Source organism: Lissotriton vulgaris, chromosome 4_1 (genome assembly GCF_964263255.1).
Source record: "Lissotriton vulgaris chromosome 4_1, aLisVul1.2, whole genome shotgun sequence".
NCBI classification, from domain to species: Eukaryota; Metazoa; Chordata; class Amphibia; order Caudata; family Salamandridae; genus Lissotriton; species Lissotriton vulgaris.
The window spans coordinates 1,798,031,312-1,798,051,292 of NC_141691.1; the positions used below are offsets into that span (position 1 = coordinate 1,798,031,312).

The window sequence follows — 19,981 nt, forward strand, 5'->3', positions numbered from 1 at the left end:
TTGTGGAAACACCCACCTGAAACATGAAGTCCAGAATATAAAATCTAAAGAAAAAAATAGGTGGCCCTAAAAGAGAATAAACTTTTTGGCATAAACTCTCCATTTGAGACAGAAACATTGAATTTAGCCTAGAACATGAACCATGTCATCATGAGTTCTTTCACTTACCGCAATGATTGCAGCTTACGACTCAATGGGTGCCTATCCTTTAATGGGGCACCTGTGACTTCATTCGCATGGAGCTCACAGCCGCTCCAGTTGCAGTGCGGTTCTACTAGTACCCTTGGCTACCTGGCACTTCACTTCTAAGAGGGAGATAGTCTCCCCCCTGTGTTGGGCCCACCCGGTCTATATTGTCCTAAGAGCGCTAAACAATGAGGATGACAGTATGCACTCTCGGTGCATTAGGGAATCCCCAAGATCAATGTGGTGATGACATGGGATTCACATGGGATGGGGAGACTGCTTCTCTCAAGTCAAGAGAGGTGATAGTGGCATTCCAAACCTCTAAAGAGCATTTTTTTTTAAAGATGCATGAGATTGTCTAAAGCATGGTCCTTCGAGAGGACCTAAGAAGAAAGGGGCTTCCTTTCGCAACGGAGCAATCACAATTTTACATTTGAAAAAGCAGCAGCGGTTCATAAAGGACTCATTGAGAACATAGATTAGAGTTTCTGAAAAGCAGAGCAATCGCCTAAATGTCAGCTAAGAGGTATTTACCAAGAAGTCCTTTGTTACATAGTTACCACATTTATCTTTACTCGTATCACATTATGCAGCCATTCACCAATAAATTTGAAGTGCTCCTATGTGATCACACATGCAAAAACAACAGGTGATGGACAAAATGCAGAACAATGTCATACATTCACCCCAGTACAGAGATCTGGGCCTAAATCCATTGCTTTTTTGCTCACCATGCCATTCTAGTTTGGACCCAGCCATATGCAAATCAGTCTTGACCCTGTGCCTCATGGGAACAGTCCAGCCCGAAATGCCAAGCCAGGTCCTGCCTGGACCGGAAACAAGCATCCAAGGACTGGTTTCAGGCTTTCAGCCCCCATCAGCCTGGATAGCTTGATTCCAGTCGCATGGAGAGCACGGGACTCACGTATGAGCATACCCGTCCCACTCGGGGTGACAAATGCAAAAATAACAGGTGATGGACAGAATGCCGAACAATGTCATACATCCATCCCAGTACAGAGATCTGGGCCTAAATCCATCGCTTTTTTGCTCACCATGCCATTCCAGTTTGGACCCAGCCATATGCAAATCAGTCTTGACCCTGTGCCCCATGGGAACAGTCCAGCCCGAACTGCCAAGCCAGGTCCTCCCGGGACCGGAAACATGCATCCAAGGACCGGTTTCGGGCTTTCAGCCCACATCAGCCTGGATAGCTTGATTCCAGTGGCATGGAGAGCACGGGACTCACGTCTGAGCATACAGCAAAATAAGTAACTTACAAGTGAACAGTGTGGTGGTATAGAGATGATCGATCCAAAGGCAACAGAGTAGGCACACAGCAAAAAGGTTTTGCACTTTAAAATCATAGTCAATGCAGTGGCTATCTATAGGTGGATCATCTATGTTTTGACGGTGTTCTGATCTTATATCATTAATTAAAAAGTGAGGTTTGGAGATTAAGAGCACTACAATGTCTGTGAAAAAGAGTAGAGCTCTAGGAAAATTGTAAGTAGAGGGAGGACTATGGAGCACAAATGCTAATGACTAGCAAAATGAATGAGCTTACAGTTTTGAACAATGTATTAATTGATCATCACAAGAATATGGTACAAGGTTCTTACTCTTCTGCCCATGCATAGCAGTTAAAAGCAGTGGCAAATGTTTTTGATGGGCATACATTACATATAATGATAGCTGGGTACAAATTAAATTATGGGATGGTTTTCATCTCAGGGTTCTAAGTGACATTGCAAGTGCGGAAATCTCAGAAAAGTTTTATAACAGATCTACCTTAAACGTATGTGGTAAAATTCAAATGTCATGCATATTTCTTTTCTTGTGCAACAAATGTTTGCCACTGTTAGTCCCAGGATCTCGGGTTTTCTGAGGTAGGTACCTTAGGCCAAATAGGGACCCCCATTTCCACGTCAAGGAAAGGAAGGTCATCTTCTGAGATAGCCCCCACTCACCCCCCTGGTACCTTGGCACCAGCAGCCAGGCTTATCTTCAAGGCAAATGTGTAAAGTATTTGCAACCACGCTCACAGCAACCCAATGATGACACCACAAATAGACTCCACACAAGTTTTATAAAAACGAGTATCAATTTTATATAAAAAGATATATGATAAGACCACACAATATAAATCCAACATATGAGTATGTGTACTATTTCTCCTGGCTAGTTGTTAGGCCAGCCAGCCCTTGTAAGTTCTGGCGATATTAATGAGCTCTTCTAAACATTCACTATAATCCTAATACCATGTGATGCAGTTTGTAATGCTAGAATCAGGCCCTTTTTCAATGTAAAAATAATGCAATGCGTAACGCAACAATAAGGCACTTTGCAATGAAAGAATAATGCAATGCAACCACCAGGTACGTCATTATGCAGAAATAAGGCAATTCGTAATACACTAATCAGGTAGTCAGTTATGCAGGAATAATGCAATGCGTAATACACTAATCAGGTACTCCGTCATGCAGAAATCAGATAATGCATAATACACTCCGGCACCAATTACGGTGCCTTAGCGTTCTCTCCGCCACTCCTTCTGACTCGCAGTCAGCCTTTGTCAACAGTTGCGACCTACATGGGTACAAGGGGTTGAAGGAGGCACTGGACATCATTATCCCTCTGAAACACAAACCTAGTCCCACTCCCAGCCGAATGTCGGCTAAATGGTTCACTTCAGACTTGAGACAGGAAAAGTCGGCATGCAAAAAATGTGAAAGGCAATGGAGGCAAACAAAACTCCAATACAAAGCCGCACTCGCCACATATCATCAGAACCTTAAGGCGGCTCGGTGCGCGACCATTGCTAACCAAATTGCACAGTCCAAAAATTCGGCCAAGGCCCTTTTCCACATACTAAAAGAGTTTGTAGAACCCACGGTATGCAAATTACCCGCTATTGAGACGAAGGATCTATGTGACTCACTGGCCGAGTTCTTTCATGAAAAGATTGAAAAGATCTATGCGAACTTTCCCACGGACATCCAGGCTAGCAACCCCATTCTAGACAACTTTGAGGATGACCCTGTTAGCCCTAGTTGTTCTCTTGAATATTTTGACTTTATCACTTTAGTAGAGACCCAAAGGGCGTTAACTTCTGCCAAATCAGGGTCCCCAACGGATCTATGCCCACCTAAAATCATGTCACTCCTATCCTACATACTAGTCACTACAGTACAAAAAATGTTCAACCTTTCCATTAGCGAGGGGGTGATCCCTGCCTCGTGGAAAGAGGCCTTTGTGTGCCCTATTCTGAAGAAACCTACGGCAGACCCGGCTGAACTGGCTAATTACCACCCCATCTCGCTGCTCCCTCTGTTGGGTAAACTACTGAATATATACCTGGAATCGAATAACATCTTGGATTCCTCACAGTCAGGCTTCCGCCGAGGATTTAGCACAGAGACGGCTCTCCTATCTGTGACTGATTCCTTGAGAATAAACATGGACAAGAGTGGTTCAGCCATCTTGATTTTGCTTGACCTCTCCGCGGCCTTTGATACCATCTCTCATTCTAGGCTCGCGGGGAGGCTAAGCACCTGCGGCATTCAGGGACTGGCCTACAAATGGCTTCGGAATTTTTTGGCAGATCATTTTCAAACGATCATACTGGGTCCCCACCAATCTAAAAGAACCTCATTGGATAAGGGCGTCCCCCAGGGCTCCTGCCTTAGTCCCACGCTTTTTAATATCTATATGGCTCCGTTGGCTAAGGTGGTAGAAGCCCTGGGGTTTGAAATAATATTGTACGCCGACGATACCCAGCTGCTTTTTAACATTGGCTAATATCCCGAAGCTCACAGAATCCGCTTTGCTAAAGGGATCTTGGCAATTGCCCAGTGGATGACTTCCAACTGTTTACAACTTAACCCTAGCAAGACGGAAGTCATCTTTTTCGGGAAGGCTGAAGCGATCTGGACCAATGAGTGGTGGCCGTTACAACTGGGCCCCCCTCCCATTCCAAAGCCATGTGTAAACAATCTGGGCATAAAACTTAATCAGTCCCTGTCCATGCATGACCAGGTGGCCACAATATCAGGGGCATGTTACTACAGATTGAGGCTACTACGAAAGATCCTGCCTTTTATCCCCACGGAACATCGGAGAACCATAAATGAAGCCTTAGTCATGAGCCGTATGGATTATGGCAATGCTTTGCTGGCTGATGTGGGAGCCACAGCCTTGCAAAAACTGCAGGTCATTCAGAACACGGCAGCAAGACTGGTCCTGAATATGCCGGCAGGCACCCCCTCTCGACCACTGCTACGTCAGCTGCATTGGCTGCCGATTAAACAAAGGGCGTTTTTCAAGATCTGTTGCCTCACTTTCGGCGGCATCAGGGTCAAGACCCTCAGTATCTCCAGGACAGACTAGCAAGATACACTCCATCTCGCCTGTTAAGATCTGACTCACTGCAGCTACTTCAGGTGCCCCGTATTAGACGACAGCGATCAGGAGGCATGGCATTTTCGTACATCGCCCCTAAATACTGGAACAGTCTCCCCCAATCACTACGAGAAATCCCTTCATATCTTAGTTTCCGGAAACAACTAAAAGCATTTCTGTTTTAACAAGCTCCTGCTTCCCGACAACTCCGCCAATGAGGTGACCCAGAGTAAAGCGCTGAGATGGCCCCCGGTGATTCGTGCGCTATAAAAAAGAGAATAACATAACATAAGAGTGTATAAAAAGTGCAAATCTGCTCACCGGCTCCGGTACTGTCACCCCCTTGGCCATCCGGGCCGTGATATGAGCCGAAGCAGAGGCTCTCACTGCTGGAATGAGAGAGAGGATGAGAGCATCTTCCTCCGAGCCTGCACCCCACCCAGGAGTCGACACAAATTACCTGGGGGCACAAATTCACTCTCCTCTCCTCATCCAGCGGCTTGGGACTCTGATGCAATCTTTGAGAATTGGCAACGGAGGGCTCGGGTCGGCGGCTCCTGCTGCGAAGATCTTAGGCTGCCATTGGGCACACGCACACAGAGTCGCTGAGACTCCCTTGACCTTCGGGTGTACGATCCCTGGGCACTCCACACAAAGGTCTCAGGCTGCACGAAGATCACGCGCACAGCATCACTGAGACTCACTTTAACTCTGGGTGCACGATAACAAGGCAATCCTCACGAAGGTCTCAGGCTGCACAAATCACATTCACATAACATCGATGAGACTCACTTGGATTTAGGGTTTGCACAATAACAAGGCAATCCTCACAAAGGTCTCGTTCTGCACAAAGCACACTCACACAGCATTGATGAGACTCACTTGGATTCTAGTGCACATGATCACTGGACAATCCTCACAAAGTGTTCAGGGTGCAAAAAGCACTGAGTGTTGCTGATCCTTGCTTGGACCACAGGTGCCCACGATCACAGGGCACACGTTACGAGGGTCTCAGGCTGCAAAAAGCACATGCACACAGCCTTGCTGAGACTCTTCTGGAAATTTTTGTGTTCCTGTGTTTCCGCAACAGGGAGCCAGCTCACTTCGGGCCCTCTAACAGCCACCATGTTAGAATGGAGTGCAACCTGAATACATTTAAAAAGTATTCATCAACTTACAGCATTTAATGTACAGTTAATGATGAGAGGTTTAATGAAGTTTCAAAAGCTTTATTTCTCTATTAAGAGATTAGTTTGCTTTTTATGTTTATTTATTCTGGTTAGTCAGATAAGTCTGTTTACAGAAATATATAAACCATTGCTATTAGGCACAGCATACAAAATAACTGTGATCCATAAAGGAATTAGTCCCTCTAATAATCGAAAGGACCTAATTATCCTCGCGAGAATCCATAAAGAGTTCCTTTGGAAAAGAGCATAAACATTTAGCAAAAGGCTAATTGCTTTGAAAGGTTGACCTCCCTTCAAAAAGTAGTTCTGGAAGCTCAGCGAGTTCCCAACAGTTACCGTAACAACTGTTAAAATTGGTAGAAGGAAATAATTACAGCTCTAGCTATGATCAGCATAACAATAGAAAGTCTCCTCACAAAGGGTAAGGAAAAAAAGAGAAATCACAGTTGGCAGTAGCTTACAGGAATCTTGGGCAAAAGTAGCACAGTAAAGTGCTAAGGGTCATGGCAGGGAAGGTGTGCATAGAATGACTTATCTCTCGAGCTAGGAACACGTACTATATAGAAAAGCACAAAACATGTTGCAAACTCAAAAAGTTGAATCATTCTTGGTCAATGGGAAAGGATCTTCCAATGGCCGGTTGTCTTCTTCCTCGATTCGACATGTTGTTATTTGAGCACGACTACAAAATGTTGCAAACGTTCGTCTAGGCAAGTTCTCATGAGAACCTTCAACAAGCCTACTCTGTTAGCTGGTCAGTTTTCCATTGTGTAACCATGGTCTGCTCTAAGAAATGAAACATGAATATCTAGCATGTCCTGGTTAGATCATGGAAATCAGAGCTATAGCAAGCATTCTTTTAATTAGAATATTGGTTCATTATAAGCATGTATCAGAGAAAACTAAATAAGATCATGAAATCATACGGTGTGAAGTGTAAAGGAATGCATTTTGCAGCAAACATCACATTTCACAAAGAGTTATCTTAGCATTCAAAGAAAAACATTTATTTATGAAAGGGATAGCAAAGATTAAGAATATTTTGAGACCTAGTGGTGAATAAATTATAGAAATGGGAGCCTTCTGCGAAAAAAACCTCCTTTTCTATGTGGCATGTTTAATAAAAATAAATTTACTCTAACCACTAAATTGACAAGCATTTTCTCTGTTAACACTAAAGCACATTTCTATATTAACATGAGGCTAACCTTAAACAATACTTTCCACTTCCACAAGATCATAAACAACTGGAGCTTCCCTCTTGTCTTTTTTTCTGTCACACAGAACCTCTTGGTGGAAAACATCCCCGTAGCTCACTGTTACCCATCTATAATTCTAAATATATTTATAAAGTGATCTGTGCTAGCTGAAAGGATTCAAAAAGATTAGTCCAAAGACTTTATGAACATGCAACAGCGGTATAATTAAAAATCACAGGGAACTTATCAAATGAGAGCTACTGGCATGGATAAAGAAAGGGGAAGCAATGTATGAAGCTAACTTCATTTTCGACAATAATCCCTTCCGAACAATATCAAGCAATTGCTTCGCTATATTGATGATGTCTGGTGCCTGTGGTCTGGCCCAGTTGATACTTTGGAGAGTTTCTTCGGGTGGCTGAACTCCAGGCACCAGGACATCAAATTCAGTTACACTAAGAGTAAGACCAGTCTAACATTTCAGGATGTGGATGTTATCCCAAGGGAAAATGTGCTTACTATATCACTTCATCAAACAGAAACTGACAAGAACACAATACTACACTTTAATAGTGCACACCCTAGGAGTTTAAAAGAGAGCCTCCCTTATGGTCAACTACTACGCATTCGTAGAAATTGTTCGACCAAAGATGACTTTGAACAATATGCAGGGAATTTTTGTGACCAAATGCTGGCTAGGGGATACCCTAAGAAAATGCTAAAACAGCGAAAAAGCATGCATGGTTCACACAGCGGGAAACATTATTGGAAAAAAGAACTAAACCACCATTAGACAGGTTGGTATGTGTCTCAACATTTGGGTCAGACACAAACAAATTCAAACAGATTGTATTGTGGAATTGGCATTTATTGGAAAATGTAGAATGCCCTTTCCCTCGTCCACTATTCGCGATGAAAAAGAATAGAAGCATTGGTAAAGAGATTGTCAGGTCAGATGTATTTTCAAAAGAAATAAAAAAAGATTTGCGGAGTCAGTGGGGCCTGAAACCTGTGGAAGGCCACCATAAGTGTGGAAATTGTGTCGCTGTGATTCTACGATAGAGGGAACTGAATTCGTACACAAAGGGGTGAAATGGAAACACACAACGTTTACTAATTTTAAGTCCAGAAACTTTGTGTATGCTATTGTATGCCTATGTGCTAAGCTATACTTTGGCAAAACGAATCAACAAATTAACCAGAGGATAACACAACACAGATCCAGAATCAAAAAGAAGGTCTCCACAGCCCCTATAGTTGATCATTTCATGAAGGCTATGCATTTGGAACGTGATTTTAAATGGACTGTGTTGATTGCATTGAATTTATCTAAAAAAATGACAGATGTGGAGTCTTCATTGCTGGCAAAAGAGGCATATCTGATTCTGAAATTCAATAGTGTACATTCAGGATTGAATGAGATGTCGGAAGTGCAAAGAATATAAGGCTGGAATTGCACATTTTTAGAGCCGCAGAGGTTTTGCATGCAGCTTTATGTGTAAAATTGCAAAAACGTGTTCAATATAATTTGATCATGCACTAAGGTGTCCAGTTTGTAATCAGATGACCAGATTGGATGCATCTTCCACAATGCCGAAGAACATGCGGGCGAAATGGAAAACCCACAAGTAAAGTTTAAATGAGTGATCTAGTGTAATCAGGAAAATAGAATGTTTGAAGGTAACGGGTCATAAGCAGAGTAATACATTTGAGGTAATCATAAGTTGAAGAGTAAAACCAGTTCAAAAGTCTGATCGGCATATGTTTTGGTAAAACCACGTGATACAGGGTAAACAAAAGGAAAGAAAACTACATTTCCCAAAAGTCTTAGTACAAACAGATGAAAACCAGAAGATCGCAGGCATTAGTGACTTCCGTGTTTGGATTAATGCAGAAGCGCGAGGAGACAGAGAAATTCAGTGAAATAATGTGATAAGGTGAGGGCTTAGTGCGCCCTGGAGTTCATGAGGAAAGGGGTTTAGTGAAGCACGCGCAGTAGTAATAAGCACCGCTGTGTGTTTTGTTCTATTAGAATATGAATAACCAAGCGGGGAGCGGAGGACAGTGAATAATTCTTTTGAAAACGTCCCTGCTGGCCACCCGACACAGAGGTATGTTGTTTCCAACATTAAGCCTTGGTATATTGATACAACGAGTAATCTGCCGTTCAGAAGCTAATAAGAGAGTGTTGATTCCTGCAACAGAAAAATTGGATTTTTAGCCAAATGAAGCATAATTGCTTGAGATATTGAATACTGATTGTAAAGATATAAGAAAGGTACATGGGTTTTCTTAGGAATAACACAGGTATAGGATGCAAACAAAGTCTTCCTTAGTAGTGGAATTTTTTTTTTAAATGAACTTTACTGTTCATATAGGATCAAGAACATTGGTCCCATTACCAGAGTGAGAGAGACGCATGGCCATTGAAAAACGTGCAGGACATTGCCAGGTATGATCAGATATAGAGATAAAGGGACAAGACAAAAAAAGAAGGGTCTAGACCTATAAGTGACAGTTTGTTTTATTTTGATTGTAGATTTTACCAATGTGTTGTGAGTAAGAAGCCCTGATGAGAGCCCATTGAGAACCCGTGTGGCTCGAAACGTGTCGGCAATCGCTATTCAGTTGGCAAAAAGTGGAAATAAAAAAAGAAAATTTTATTAATTCAGGAAAATAATTTAGACTGGATTACTAGAATGTTGAATGACATTTCATAGTGCCATTGTGGAGTACATATGGCACATTGGTCAATGTAATGTTTTCATGTTGAAATGTAATTCTGTATAATTTGTGTGATACAGTGAGATAATTGTTATGTAAATTGTCATATATGTGATATGTATATGTTACTGTTTATATGTTTCGAGAAAAGGACATAAATTCCTCTTACATGAAATAAGAGTTGATGAAATCGGGTAAATAAATAACCTGAATCACTAAAAGAATATTGTGTGGTTGACTCAAATAAATCATAATTAAGTAGGATACCAGGTTTTTTCCCCTTGTTGAACTTATAAAAAAGAACGCAGCAGTGCAATCCATGACTGCTTCACTCAGGCGCTTCATTGAGCGCAACAGTGTGAAACCGCAATAAATGATGATGCTTCTCTACCAAGCTCTGAAGTTGGGTATGCTCTGTTGAGCAGTAAAAATAAAAATAAATTAAAAGACCTTACTGTTTAGTTGAGCAGATAACAACCTGCCAAAATGTTGAGGAAACAATTATGATATTGGTTGGAGAGGAAGAGTAAATAACATAAATTAGAGTATATAATTTAGCATGGGCAACTGACTAATGAACGACATATGCAATTTACAAATGAAAATAGGCATCAAGTTAACAATCAACTGAGATATAGTGATCAACTATAATTCTAATTATTGATAATATGCAGAATATTAGATTTTGAAGATTGGAATTCCATTCTTCAAGGGCATTTGAGCCTTCTTCTATTGAGCTACAGCAATATTTCCATTTGCACATGGGTCTGCATAGTAGTACCTCAAAGTTTCCTCCTGTTGCTGCGTTTTTGACAATATCAAAAAACATCCCATTAGATCTCATTCTCATCGCGGTTAGCCTATACAAAATATTTCAGTTAAGAGCCCTTTGGTGACTTTACTTCTTAATAAGCTTCTGTGTTGGCTTACAAAAGCCTTGATTTTTGCAAGTTTTAGCCTATATATTTCAAGTTCATATTTTTATGTAAAAAAGAGATTGTGTTAGAGATGATATCACAAGCATCACAGTTGCCATGCTTGTAGTTGCCATTATTAGCAGTAAGGCTCCCAAAGATGTTGACAGATGTGTCTTTTTTCTGCGATTTGTACACATGCATTAGGTATTTAATCTTGCAGCCCAATTCATATGAATATAGAGGCAGGTCCAAGCGTGAGGTCTTTAGTTATTTGCATATTTCTGTGTATTTGAAACAATTTCACAATTTTGATGAGTGCAGGCAAAATGTGGTGATGCAGGTTATTCTTTCATTCCTCCTACATTTTGGTGGCAGCTTTTGTCCTCCCTCTCAGTCAACCATCAAACCCAGAGGAAACCTGCCCCCAGTACTGTCTTTAAGAGAATAAGGCGGAGGGCACTGCTCATTTCCCTGGCCACCCATCTGCATGGGCACACAGGCCCTGCAAAGGGTAGAAGGGTTTCTTGGATTTTGAGAGTGAGATGCACTGTATGATTGTTTGCAGTAGGGAACACATGATCCCCTGCAAAAGTGGGGAAGGTTACCCCTGGAGTCTTTTACCCTATCAGTTAGAGAAGTTATAGGAGTCACCCCCACCCTCTAGCTAGTGAGAGGCATAAAGGTTGCATCCCCAGGCACTTTATTAAGAATACTCTGTGGACCTGTGGAAGAACAAACAAGGACCAAATCTGCTGTCTGTGACATGACAGGAGCCCTGAAGGACTGGATCTACTCACCATGTACCCAGGACAAAGACGTGGACTCCCAATGAAAATTGGCAGACCTCCTGTTTCTCAACAGAGCTACCAAAAGCTGCAATAGGCCTTTTCCTGAGGTTCCCAGCTGACCATTAGCAACTGGACCTGATCTGACCCTGCTGGTGGTCCTTGCTGGAGTGCAGTTTGACTCCCAAGTGCTGTTCCTGAGGTCCTGGTACCATTGTTTATGTCTATCTGAACTTCTCCTACCACTCCTGAAAACCTGAGACTTTTTGTGTACTCAGGAGGACTGGGACAAACTAACCCAGACTATTTGCCGAAGGCACAACTTCACTGGACTAAGGAATCAGGTTTCTCTTGCTCTGAGTTTATACGCAGCACCAAATGTGACTCAGTGATCCCTCACCGAGAAGATATCCAGCTTTGCAGGACTCAAGACTGTAGTCAACCATAACCTTTCCTTGCTGAAGGATTCCGAGCTCCATAAAAGTGCAGAAGGTATAAATCTTACCAAGACTTAGGTGGAAAAAGTATCCTAACCGCCATAGGAACCCCCCTAGACATCAAATTTGAATTTTCATCCAAGAAGAGCTTTTCCCACAAAAAACAACGATTTCAGCAGTACCTTGTTAAACACCTATCTGACTTCATGAGAACTTCCTCACTTGCTGCCTTTCCCCGCTGAAGGATTTTGACTTCCAGAATTAAAAACTAAGAGGCCAATAAGGATTACGGTGATTCTGCATCCTCCGGGCCAGCGGAAGACACCGCCGGCCCGGAGGATACGGAATTACCGCAACAGTGCCTTTAAAGACCCCCCGCCAGAGTAGGATGGCTGGGGGGTCATCGGTGGACAGAAAAAAAGTCCGCCGCTTTTCCGCTGCGGCCGCCTTCCAACCGTGGCGGAAAAGCTCTAATATGGTGGCGGTGTCTATCAGACACCGCCAGCCAATTTAGGATAAGGCAGGAAACATGCTTTTCCACGGCGGCTTTTCCGCCGTGGAAAAGCATGTGGTCTTTTGAGTTTGGAAGCCCGTTGCGAGCCCCCAGGGTGTCAGGGGGTGGGGGGTGCACATGGGGGGTACCTATGGTACCCCCCTGCATTTACATGTACAAAGCGGCAGGCCCCGCGCGGTGCCTGCCTCTTTGTGCAGGTAATTGCAATACATGCATTTTTAACCTTGCGGCAGGTGCTGCTTCAAGCTGCACCCGCCGCAAGGTTAAAGATACATTATGTGACCGCCAGGGTGGCGGTCACATCCTAATTCCTACAGAAGGGACCACCGCTGCCCCTGCGGATGGTCCCTCCACCTCGGGGTGGTGGACGGACCCAGGTCCGTCCGCCATCCTAATGGGCGCCTAAGTCCCCAGGTCCCCAGGTTTGGCCCAGTTGGAGAAGTGGGCCAAACCTGGTTAGTGTATCTGACTCAATCTCCATCACGCTTACCTCAAATCAGACCTACATTCCAGTCTACCCTTACCATTGACTACCATTGGTGCTTTGTGCTTTTTTGTACTATTTTGACATTAAAAGGCATATAATCAGTGACCCTTCCTGAATTTGAGGTGTAATTTTGATGTCATCTTATTCAATATATTTAACTCTATTTTTATAAATCGGAGTGGGATTTTTATTGTGTTGTATGTTTGACGTTTTAACTGTTGTGGTAATTTTCTAAATGCTTCACATATTTTCTCTAAGTTAAGTTTGTCTGCTCCGTGCTATAGCTACTAGGGGTTGAACACATATTTAAATGACTTAAACATTTAGCTGGACCTAGCATGCTAGTGCCTTTGCTACTTGTGGTGAACCTCAATCAACCCCAAATATCAAAGCACGTTGTTGCATTAGCCAAAAGGAATGGTGAAGTTGCTTTTATTACCCAAAAGAATTATGACAATTCAGATGAGGAAACCTCTGTGCACAGTTATCAGGCTGAATAAGGCAACTTTTTTTACTTAGCCTTTAAAATTGCACATGAGTCATACTCCAGTTGGTCAGAATTCCCTGTGCCCAGTTGTTCCTAATAGCAAACCTTACTTTAAAATGTGAGCACTGAAGAGTGCAGCTTAACGCCACCTGCATAGAACAGTACAATAGGAGAACTTCCATTAGGGTTTCCCATGCGACACAGGTATTTCAAAAACATAAAAACTAGGGGGCATATTATCAAGGACCGGTGTTAAAATTATCACCGTTTTATCGGCAGGAAACTGCCGATAAAACAGCGATAATGGGCTTGATAATAGGCTCTTGTTAATTTCCATAGAAGCCCATGTTAGCACGACAACATGGGGTTCTATGGGAATTAACAAGAGCGTATTATCAAGCCCATTATCGCCGTTTTATCGGCAGTTTCCTGGCGATAAAACAGCGATAATTTTAAAAACCGGTCCTTGATAATATGCCCCTGAGAGTTTTAACAAGTAGAACACACTTCCTTAAAGCTATCCAGTTTAGGGCCACGTCACATCCTAAACTAAAAGCGCCTCTAAAAGCTGAATCATTCTGAGTTGCCTCATATAATACCTCTGGTGAAACAGATTGGCTGAAAAGCAGGTTTGGATCTATGTAGACCTACAGCTTACAACATGTGAAACCTTATATACGTTTATTCTTTTAGTGTTTTCTCATACTTTACTACTTGCACAGCTTGGAATTGATCAATGAATCAGAAGAACGTACTAATGTTTTGTTGTGGAACCCAATCATATTTGACCTTAGCATCTGATGCTTCATTTAATTACACATAGTCTAGAACAATAATTATCCTCCCCCTCTAATGATAGTTGGTAGCATTTGTGTTCTTTGTTGTCTCTTTTGTTTATTCCTTGCCCCAAGACATGCTGTTAACTTAATTTGCTGTCTCAAATCTTCAGTTGGCCAACAAAGACACCATTGCATGGGGCATAAATTGGCTTATCATGAAAGAATTTCAGCTGGGCTAGGTTTTGCTGACAAACTACTGCCCCAGTGTACTGAATTTATTAAAGACTTTCTTTAGAGCCCAGTATCACTCATATCACCCCATGTGATAGTGAATAGACAATCGATTTTCAAAGGATATTAGGTAATGTGAGATGCGTTACCTTATTCTTGAGAATACATTTCCAAAGAACACAAGATATTTTCTTAAGAGCTGGAGTCTAGTTGTATTTTACTGGCAAAATCCCATGCCTGGAGCACTGTTACATTTTCTTTTAAAATAGCATGGTAATATATGGACAGAAAACAGAACTGTCTGTACATTTTGAAATGTCAAATACCTTCAGATTGGTCAGTTGATCTTATGTTAGTCCCACTATGTCCGTTCTGCTAATTAATAAATACAATTTAGTATTAATCTACTTCTGATTGACCCAGAATATGTAACTAGTATTAGGGCCTTTCCTCTATATGTTTGCCTCTGTTGTGTTGTGGCAGCAAGCTATGCTGGGTAGAGGAGCTTGTTGACGATTTGGCTTTTTTCGTGTGTTATGTTAGCATTGATTTAATAACCAATGCAATGACTAGTAACTTTGACTGTGAAAAAGCTAGCCTTAGCAGAAGATAAAATTTCTCTTAGAAAAACAATACTAATTGGTATCTCACTGAGGTTCCTACTAGCAAAACCATCCAGAAATTGTATCATATAAATTCAGTAGCCCATATGGATTAGTGCTGAAATATGCTCCTTTTTTGTTTAAAATATATACTCTGTAGGTGTCACATCGCACTGGTTAAACCCAGTGCTTGTTTTATCCCTGATGGGAGATGACCCTCGCCTTCTCTCAACACAGTAGCCTCACTAGCTGAGTTTGAGGTGAGCAATTGCCAATACAAAGCCACCTTCCCCTGCTTTGGCCACATCGCTACCCATTTCTATCCATCTCTGTTCAAACACTGACTCTCTGTATGCCCACCTTTACACCCCTGCCAGCTTCTCCAAAACAATTGATTGGGCTACAGATGTGTGTGGTGTACAGTTTTCCTATATTTGTAAAAATAATTGTTGTAACAAACACCTGTCTGGATTCTTAGAATCCTCCAACTGCCTCGACCCCTCACAATAAGGATTCCAACCCAGACACAGTACGGAATTGGCATTGGTGACAGTCACAGACAACATCCGAATGCTAGCAGACAATGGCCAGGCAGTGCTTCATATACTGCTCGACCTGTCTGCAGCATTCAATACCATCTCCCACCAGGTCTTGCTAGGGAGACTCAGAGACATAGGCGTCCAGGGGAATGCACTAAAAATGTTGACTAACTTTCTGGCTGAGAGAACTCAGACCATCAACCTCGAGCCTTTCAGATCACAGACCACCAAAGTTTCTAAGGGTGTGTCCCAGAGCTCATGTTTGAGCCCTATCTTATTTAACATTTATGTTACTCCGCTTGGGACCTACTGAGAAACTTAGGGTTCATACCAATTTCCTATGCCGACGACACACAACTGCTTCTCTCTTTCTACAAGCATAACACAAGCATTCAGACTACCTTCTCGGAGGGCTTGAAAACCATCACTGATTGGATGAGTAACAACTTCCTTCAGTTGAATGCTGAGAAAACAGAAATTATGTTATTCAAAGAAGCAGTTACAAGGTGGTCACCCAACTGGTGGCCAGGAGAACTGGGCCCGGCCCGTCCCCAAAACAAGTGGTAAAGAACCTAGGGGGCCAAATTGACCAGAAGTTAAGCTCGGATTAGTTGGAATTCCTAAATACTGGTTTAGAGTATCAGAGTCATGCAAAATTCACCAACTTCCCGGGAATCAGGCATCAGTTGGATTCTCGACAACAACGTCACCATTGACATAATTACCTCCACCCTACTTAAACATGTTAGTGATAATTTTAGTTGGTGCAATTCATCTCATTCGCACTTTACCACATCTGACAAGAATAAGCACATTTGATATTATCATCCAGCCGCGGCCCGTGGAGGGAGTTTGGTGGGGCAGGGAGGCAGTGTGGGGAAGGGGCAGGGTGAGGGGTGGTAAACAACAGAATATGGATAATTGGGGGTAAGTAAGCAATTTAATAAATGAAATGAATTCCATAGTGCACGCTGCATCGCAAAACCTGATTGCGGTCCCTCAGCGTCCTCACCAGCCGGGACGCCGAGGGACAGCAATCAGGTTTTACACGGAGGACACTTCGTTACCCAATCGGTCACTTATTGTGCCTCTTCCCCGAGCCCCGTATAATGCCCTACAACCCTGTAGCATTGAATTTTATTTTATTTTACTTTGCTACTCAAAAGTGTCCGTAAGTACGCCAACACTTTTCCTTTTCTTGACCACACACCTTAGCGAGTGTGTAGGGAAAGCACTGTTTCTTTCACGTGGCAGCAACCCCTTTTCGACACTCACTTTTCACTTATGGTCCTGAAGAAAGCCCTGGTAAACACCTAGAGGGGGCTGAAACATGTAGACCGCCACACATAAGCCAACTCAGAGGAAAATTACTCCTTTATTAGTTGCATTACACATACTTTTAATCAATACCCTGGGCCGCCAATAATAAAAAAGGATAGGTAAGGATCCCCAGAGGTATTTTGTATCCTTTATTTTCACCCACATCACACTGTTGCACCAACACCCGCTCCGCTGTAATCAGGCGTCGAAGCACAACCAGAGGGCACTCGGCCGCCTGGTTGGGACCCCGATGATGAAGCACGATACTAACCAGGTTGGTGTGTGAGGGGTCTTTTAATAACACCTAATGGGTCCTAAATCCAGGCCACTAAACAGTGACTAAGATAATTACATACACATAGTGGGCCAGTCCACATTGTTTCACCATATTGCATCTGGGGACAGGACGAGCCCTGCATACCCTCGCTCTCCCATTGATTTGTTGAGAGCGGGAATGTGCCATATTTACTCATATTTGGTATATTACTGCTCTCTCTTTGCGCTGGTGCACTGTGTGCTGCCTAGCATTTACACAGGCACCCTTTCACCATGGTGCAAGAGTGCCTGCTTTGCAGATACAATTGTCTTTGTGCAGGAAGGGACTTCTTCCTGGACAAAAACAATATTCTAGAGCATTTTCCTCTTTCTATGCGTGTGACTGAATGTAGCACACTTAGAAAGAGGAAATAACTAGGAGAAATAAACATATTTCTCCTCATTAGGCCTCTGTTGGGATGGTGTAGTATTTTGATGCCTTCCCAGGTTTACTACCCTTAGTAGGTTTGAGAATACGTCAAACTCCACGGGTTGATGCGTGGGAATGCCCACTCTCCACCCATGGAATGCTTTGCCAGTGCACAGTACCAAAGGCAGCAATTTGCGCTCCCTTGCATTACTTTAGATTTACCAAGCCAAACAGGGCCATGCAAGGTGACTTTGCGAGGCTTGGTGAGTTCGACTTAAGGCCTTGTGCTGACTGGTGTTGCCTTGCGTGGAACAAGGACACATCAAGGGCTTAGTACATTTGGGCCTTGGTGCTGTTTTTTTACAAGTTTGTGATTGGTAAGGATGTTCTTTGATACCGTTTTTCTACTCTTTAAGGTACATTCCCCATGTTTCTATATTTGGTTGATGGGGTAGTGGTATAGATGTCAGGGACAAGCCACACAATTATCCTGCTAATCCACAAGTGAAAACAGCTATATTATCTCAATTAGCTGCCCTATTGCCAATATTTCTAAAGAATGAAACATCAATGTTTGAGGGTTATTCTGAGTTTTGCCTGCAGCCAAAGGCAGGCACTATGGTCTTGCATGTTTAGTTTTATGTTATGTTATGATATCTAATTTTATGGTATGTTATCTAATCTTGTGTTAATTGAGTTCGGGGTATCTTATGAGCCATGTTTGTTAGTGCTAACACCGTCAACAATTAACAACAGTTGAATATTAGCACCAGATCACGGGTGAAACAGATACGTTTGAATGGATTCCCCAAAGAGGATATGGTGTTACAATTGTCCTCTTGTACTGACAGAAATACAAACTACAGTAGGTGGTGTACTCTATTCGATGATAGTACTGGATCAAGGAGCACATCCAGACATCTGAGGACTTTACCCTGTAAGATATCCCCTACACTCTGTCCTTACGACATGATGGCATTGAAATAACTTCTAGATAATCAGTTGCTAAAAATAGACCATCATTTTTATTGTATTGAAGCAATTAAAGTACATAATGTTTAGAATGTAGTAGGAGATGCACAGTATCAAGAAATCACATGCTTCCATTCTTTGCCTGCTTTCAGTTTTTTCTTGCAGAACTTTCAGTAAATATTTATTTTCTTTCCTGTAGGTTACCAAGATGTTGGCAGTGGTGGTAATTCTGTTTGCATTTCTTTGGATGCCCTACAGAACACTAGTAGTAGTGAATTCCTTTCTTACAAAGCCTTACCATGAAAATTGGTTCCTATTATTCTGCAGAATTTGCATATATTTGAATAGCGCCATCAACCCTGTAATTTACAACCTAATGTCCCAGAAATTCAGAGCAGCTTTCAGGAAACTTTGCAAATGTACACAGAAACGTTCTGAGAAACCTGCCAGCTATAGCGTGGCCATGAATTACAGCGTGATCAAGGAGTCATCAAATGGAGGAAGCCCTGACCACTTCAGCACCGAGCTGGAAGACATCACAGTAACAGACACCTACATGTCTACAACCAAGGTATCCTTTGATGATAAGTCCATGTCATCCAAGGTAAGGGTCAACCTGTTATATTACATGGCTCTTAAGTTGCATTTATATCTAGTAGTGCATTTTAACAATTTATGTTACTGTTAGTATTGGGATTCCTGGTTGGCTGAGGTATGCATCAAGGCCCAGACTGGAATCATCACTCTAGTCAGGGTAAGCTAGATGCACACTAAAAGATAACATATGGGCACCCCCCTGGTAGAGTGGCACAGAGGAGTCAGGCTTATCTAAAGAGGCATTGTGTAGAGTATTTGTGCAACACACTCACTCAGTAACACAATGAATACACCATAAAAAGACACCCCACTGGTTTAGAAAAATAGATTATTATATTCTGAAAAAAACAAGACCAAAACGACAAAAATATAATGTATAGATGTTGAGTTATTCAACTATAAAGGAATAACCGCAGTAATGCGCTTACAATCATGTACCGGGGCAAAGTTAAAGCTCGGGCCAACTGCGATGGAGCACTGACTGGCTAGAGGACCCATGCAGGCCCTGGTGAGCAAAATACCTTTCCTGGTAACAAACAGCAAAATGTGTCGATGTTGAGGCCTAGAGGTGCAGGATGCGCCGATCTTAGCCACGCATTAAAAGTGATGCATCAGTTCTGAAGACAGGTGCCATAGTCGAGAGGCGTTGAGCGATGCACCAGATTCTACCAGTTGAGGGGATGCTTTGATCTTACCAAGCTGCAGTGGTGGCAACATGCTGTCTGATGTGTCAATCTCGGGAAGCAAAGCACTGGTTTCGAAGGTATGCACTGATTTTACTCCCCCATCCAGGTCGATGCGCTGGTTCTGTTACATGCAGGCTGGAGATGTGTCAAAATCGATGTTGCAAGTATCTGGGCTACTTACAGTTAACCAGGCAGAAGAGCAGGGAGACTTTGATATCCCTGAGTCTCAAACAACAGGACTCA

At 42.6% G+C, this 19,981-nt stretch overlaps 1 protein-coding gene across 1 annotated transcript in view; it reads left to right on the forward strand.

The window, feature by feature from the left end:
* TRHR (thyrotropin releasing hormone receptor) overlaps positions 1–19,218 on the forward strand; it is a 422,954-nt gene extending 403,736 nt beyond the window's left edge. The window contains exons 3-4 of the mRNA XM_086918062.1: positions 18,655–19,059; positions 19,144–19,218. Of these exons, the coding sequence (XP_086774188.1) occupies positions 18,655–19,059; positions 19,144–19,218 (480 nt within the window). The remainder of the gene's footprint in view (positions 1–18,654; positions 19,060–19,143) is intronic.
* Positions 19,219–19,981: the final 763 nt, after the last annotated feature.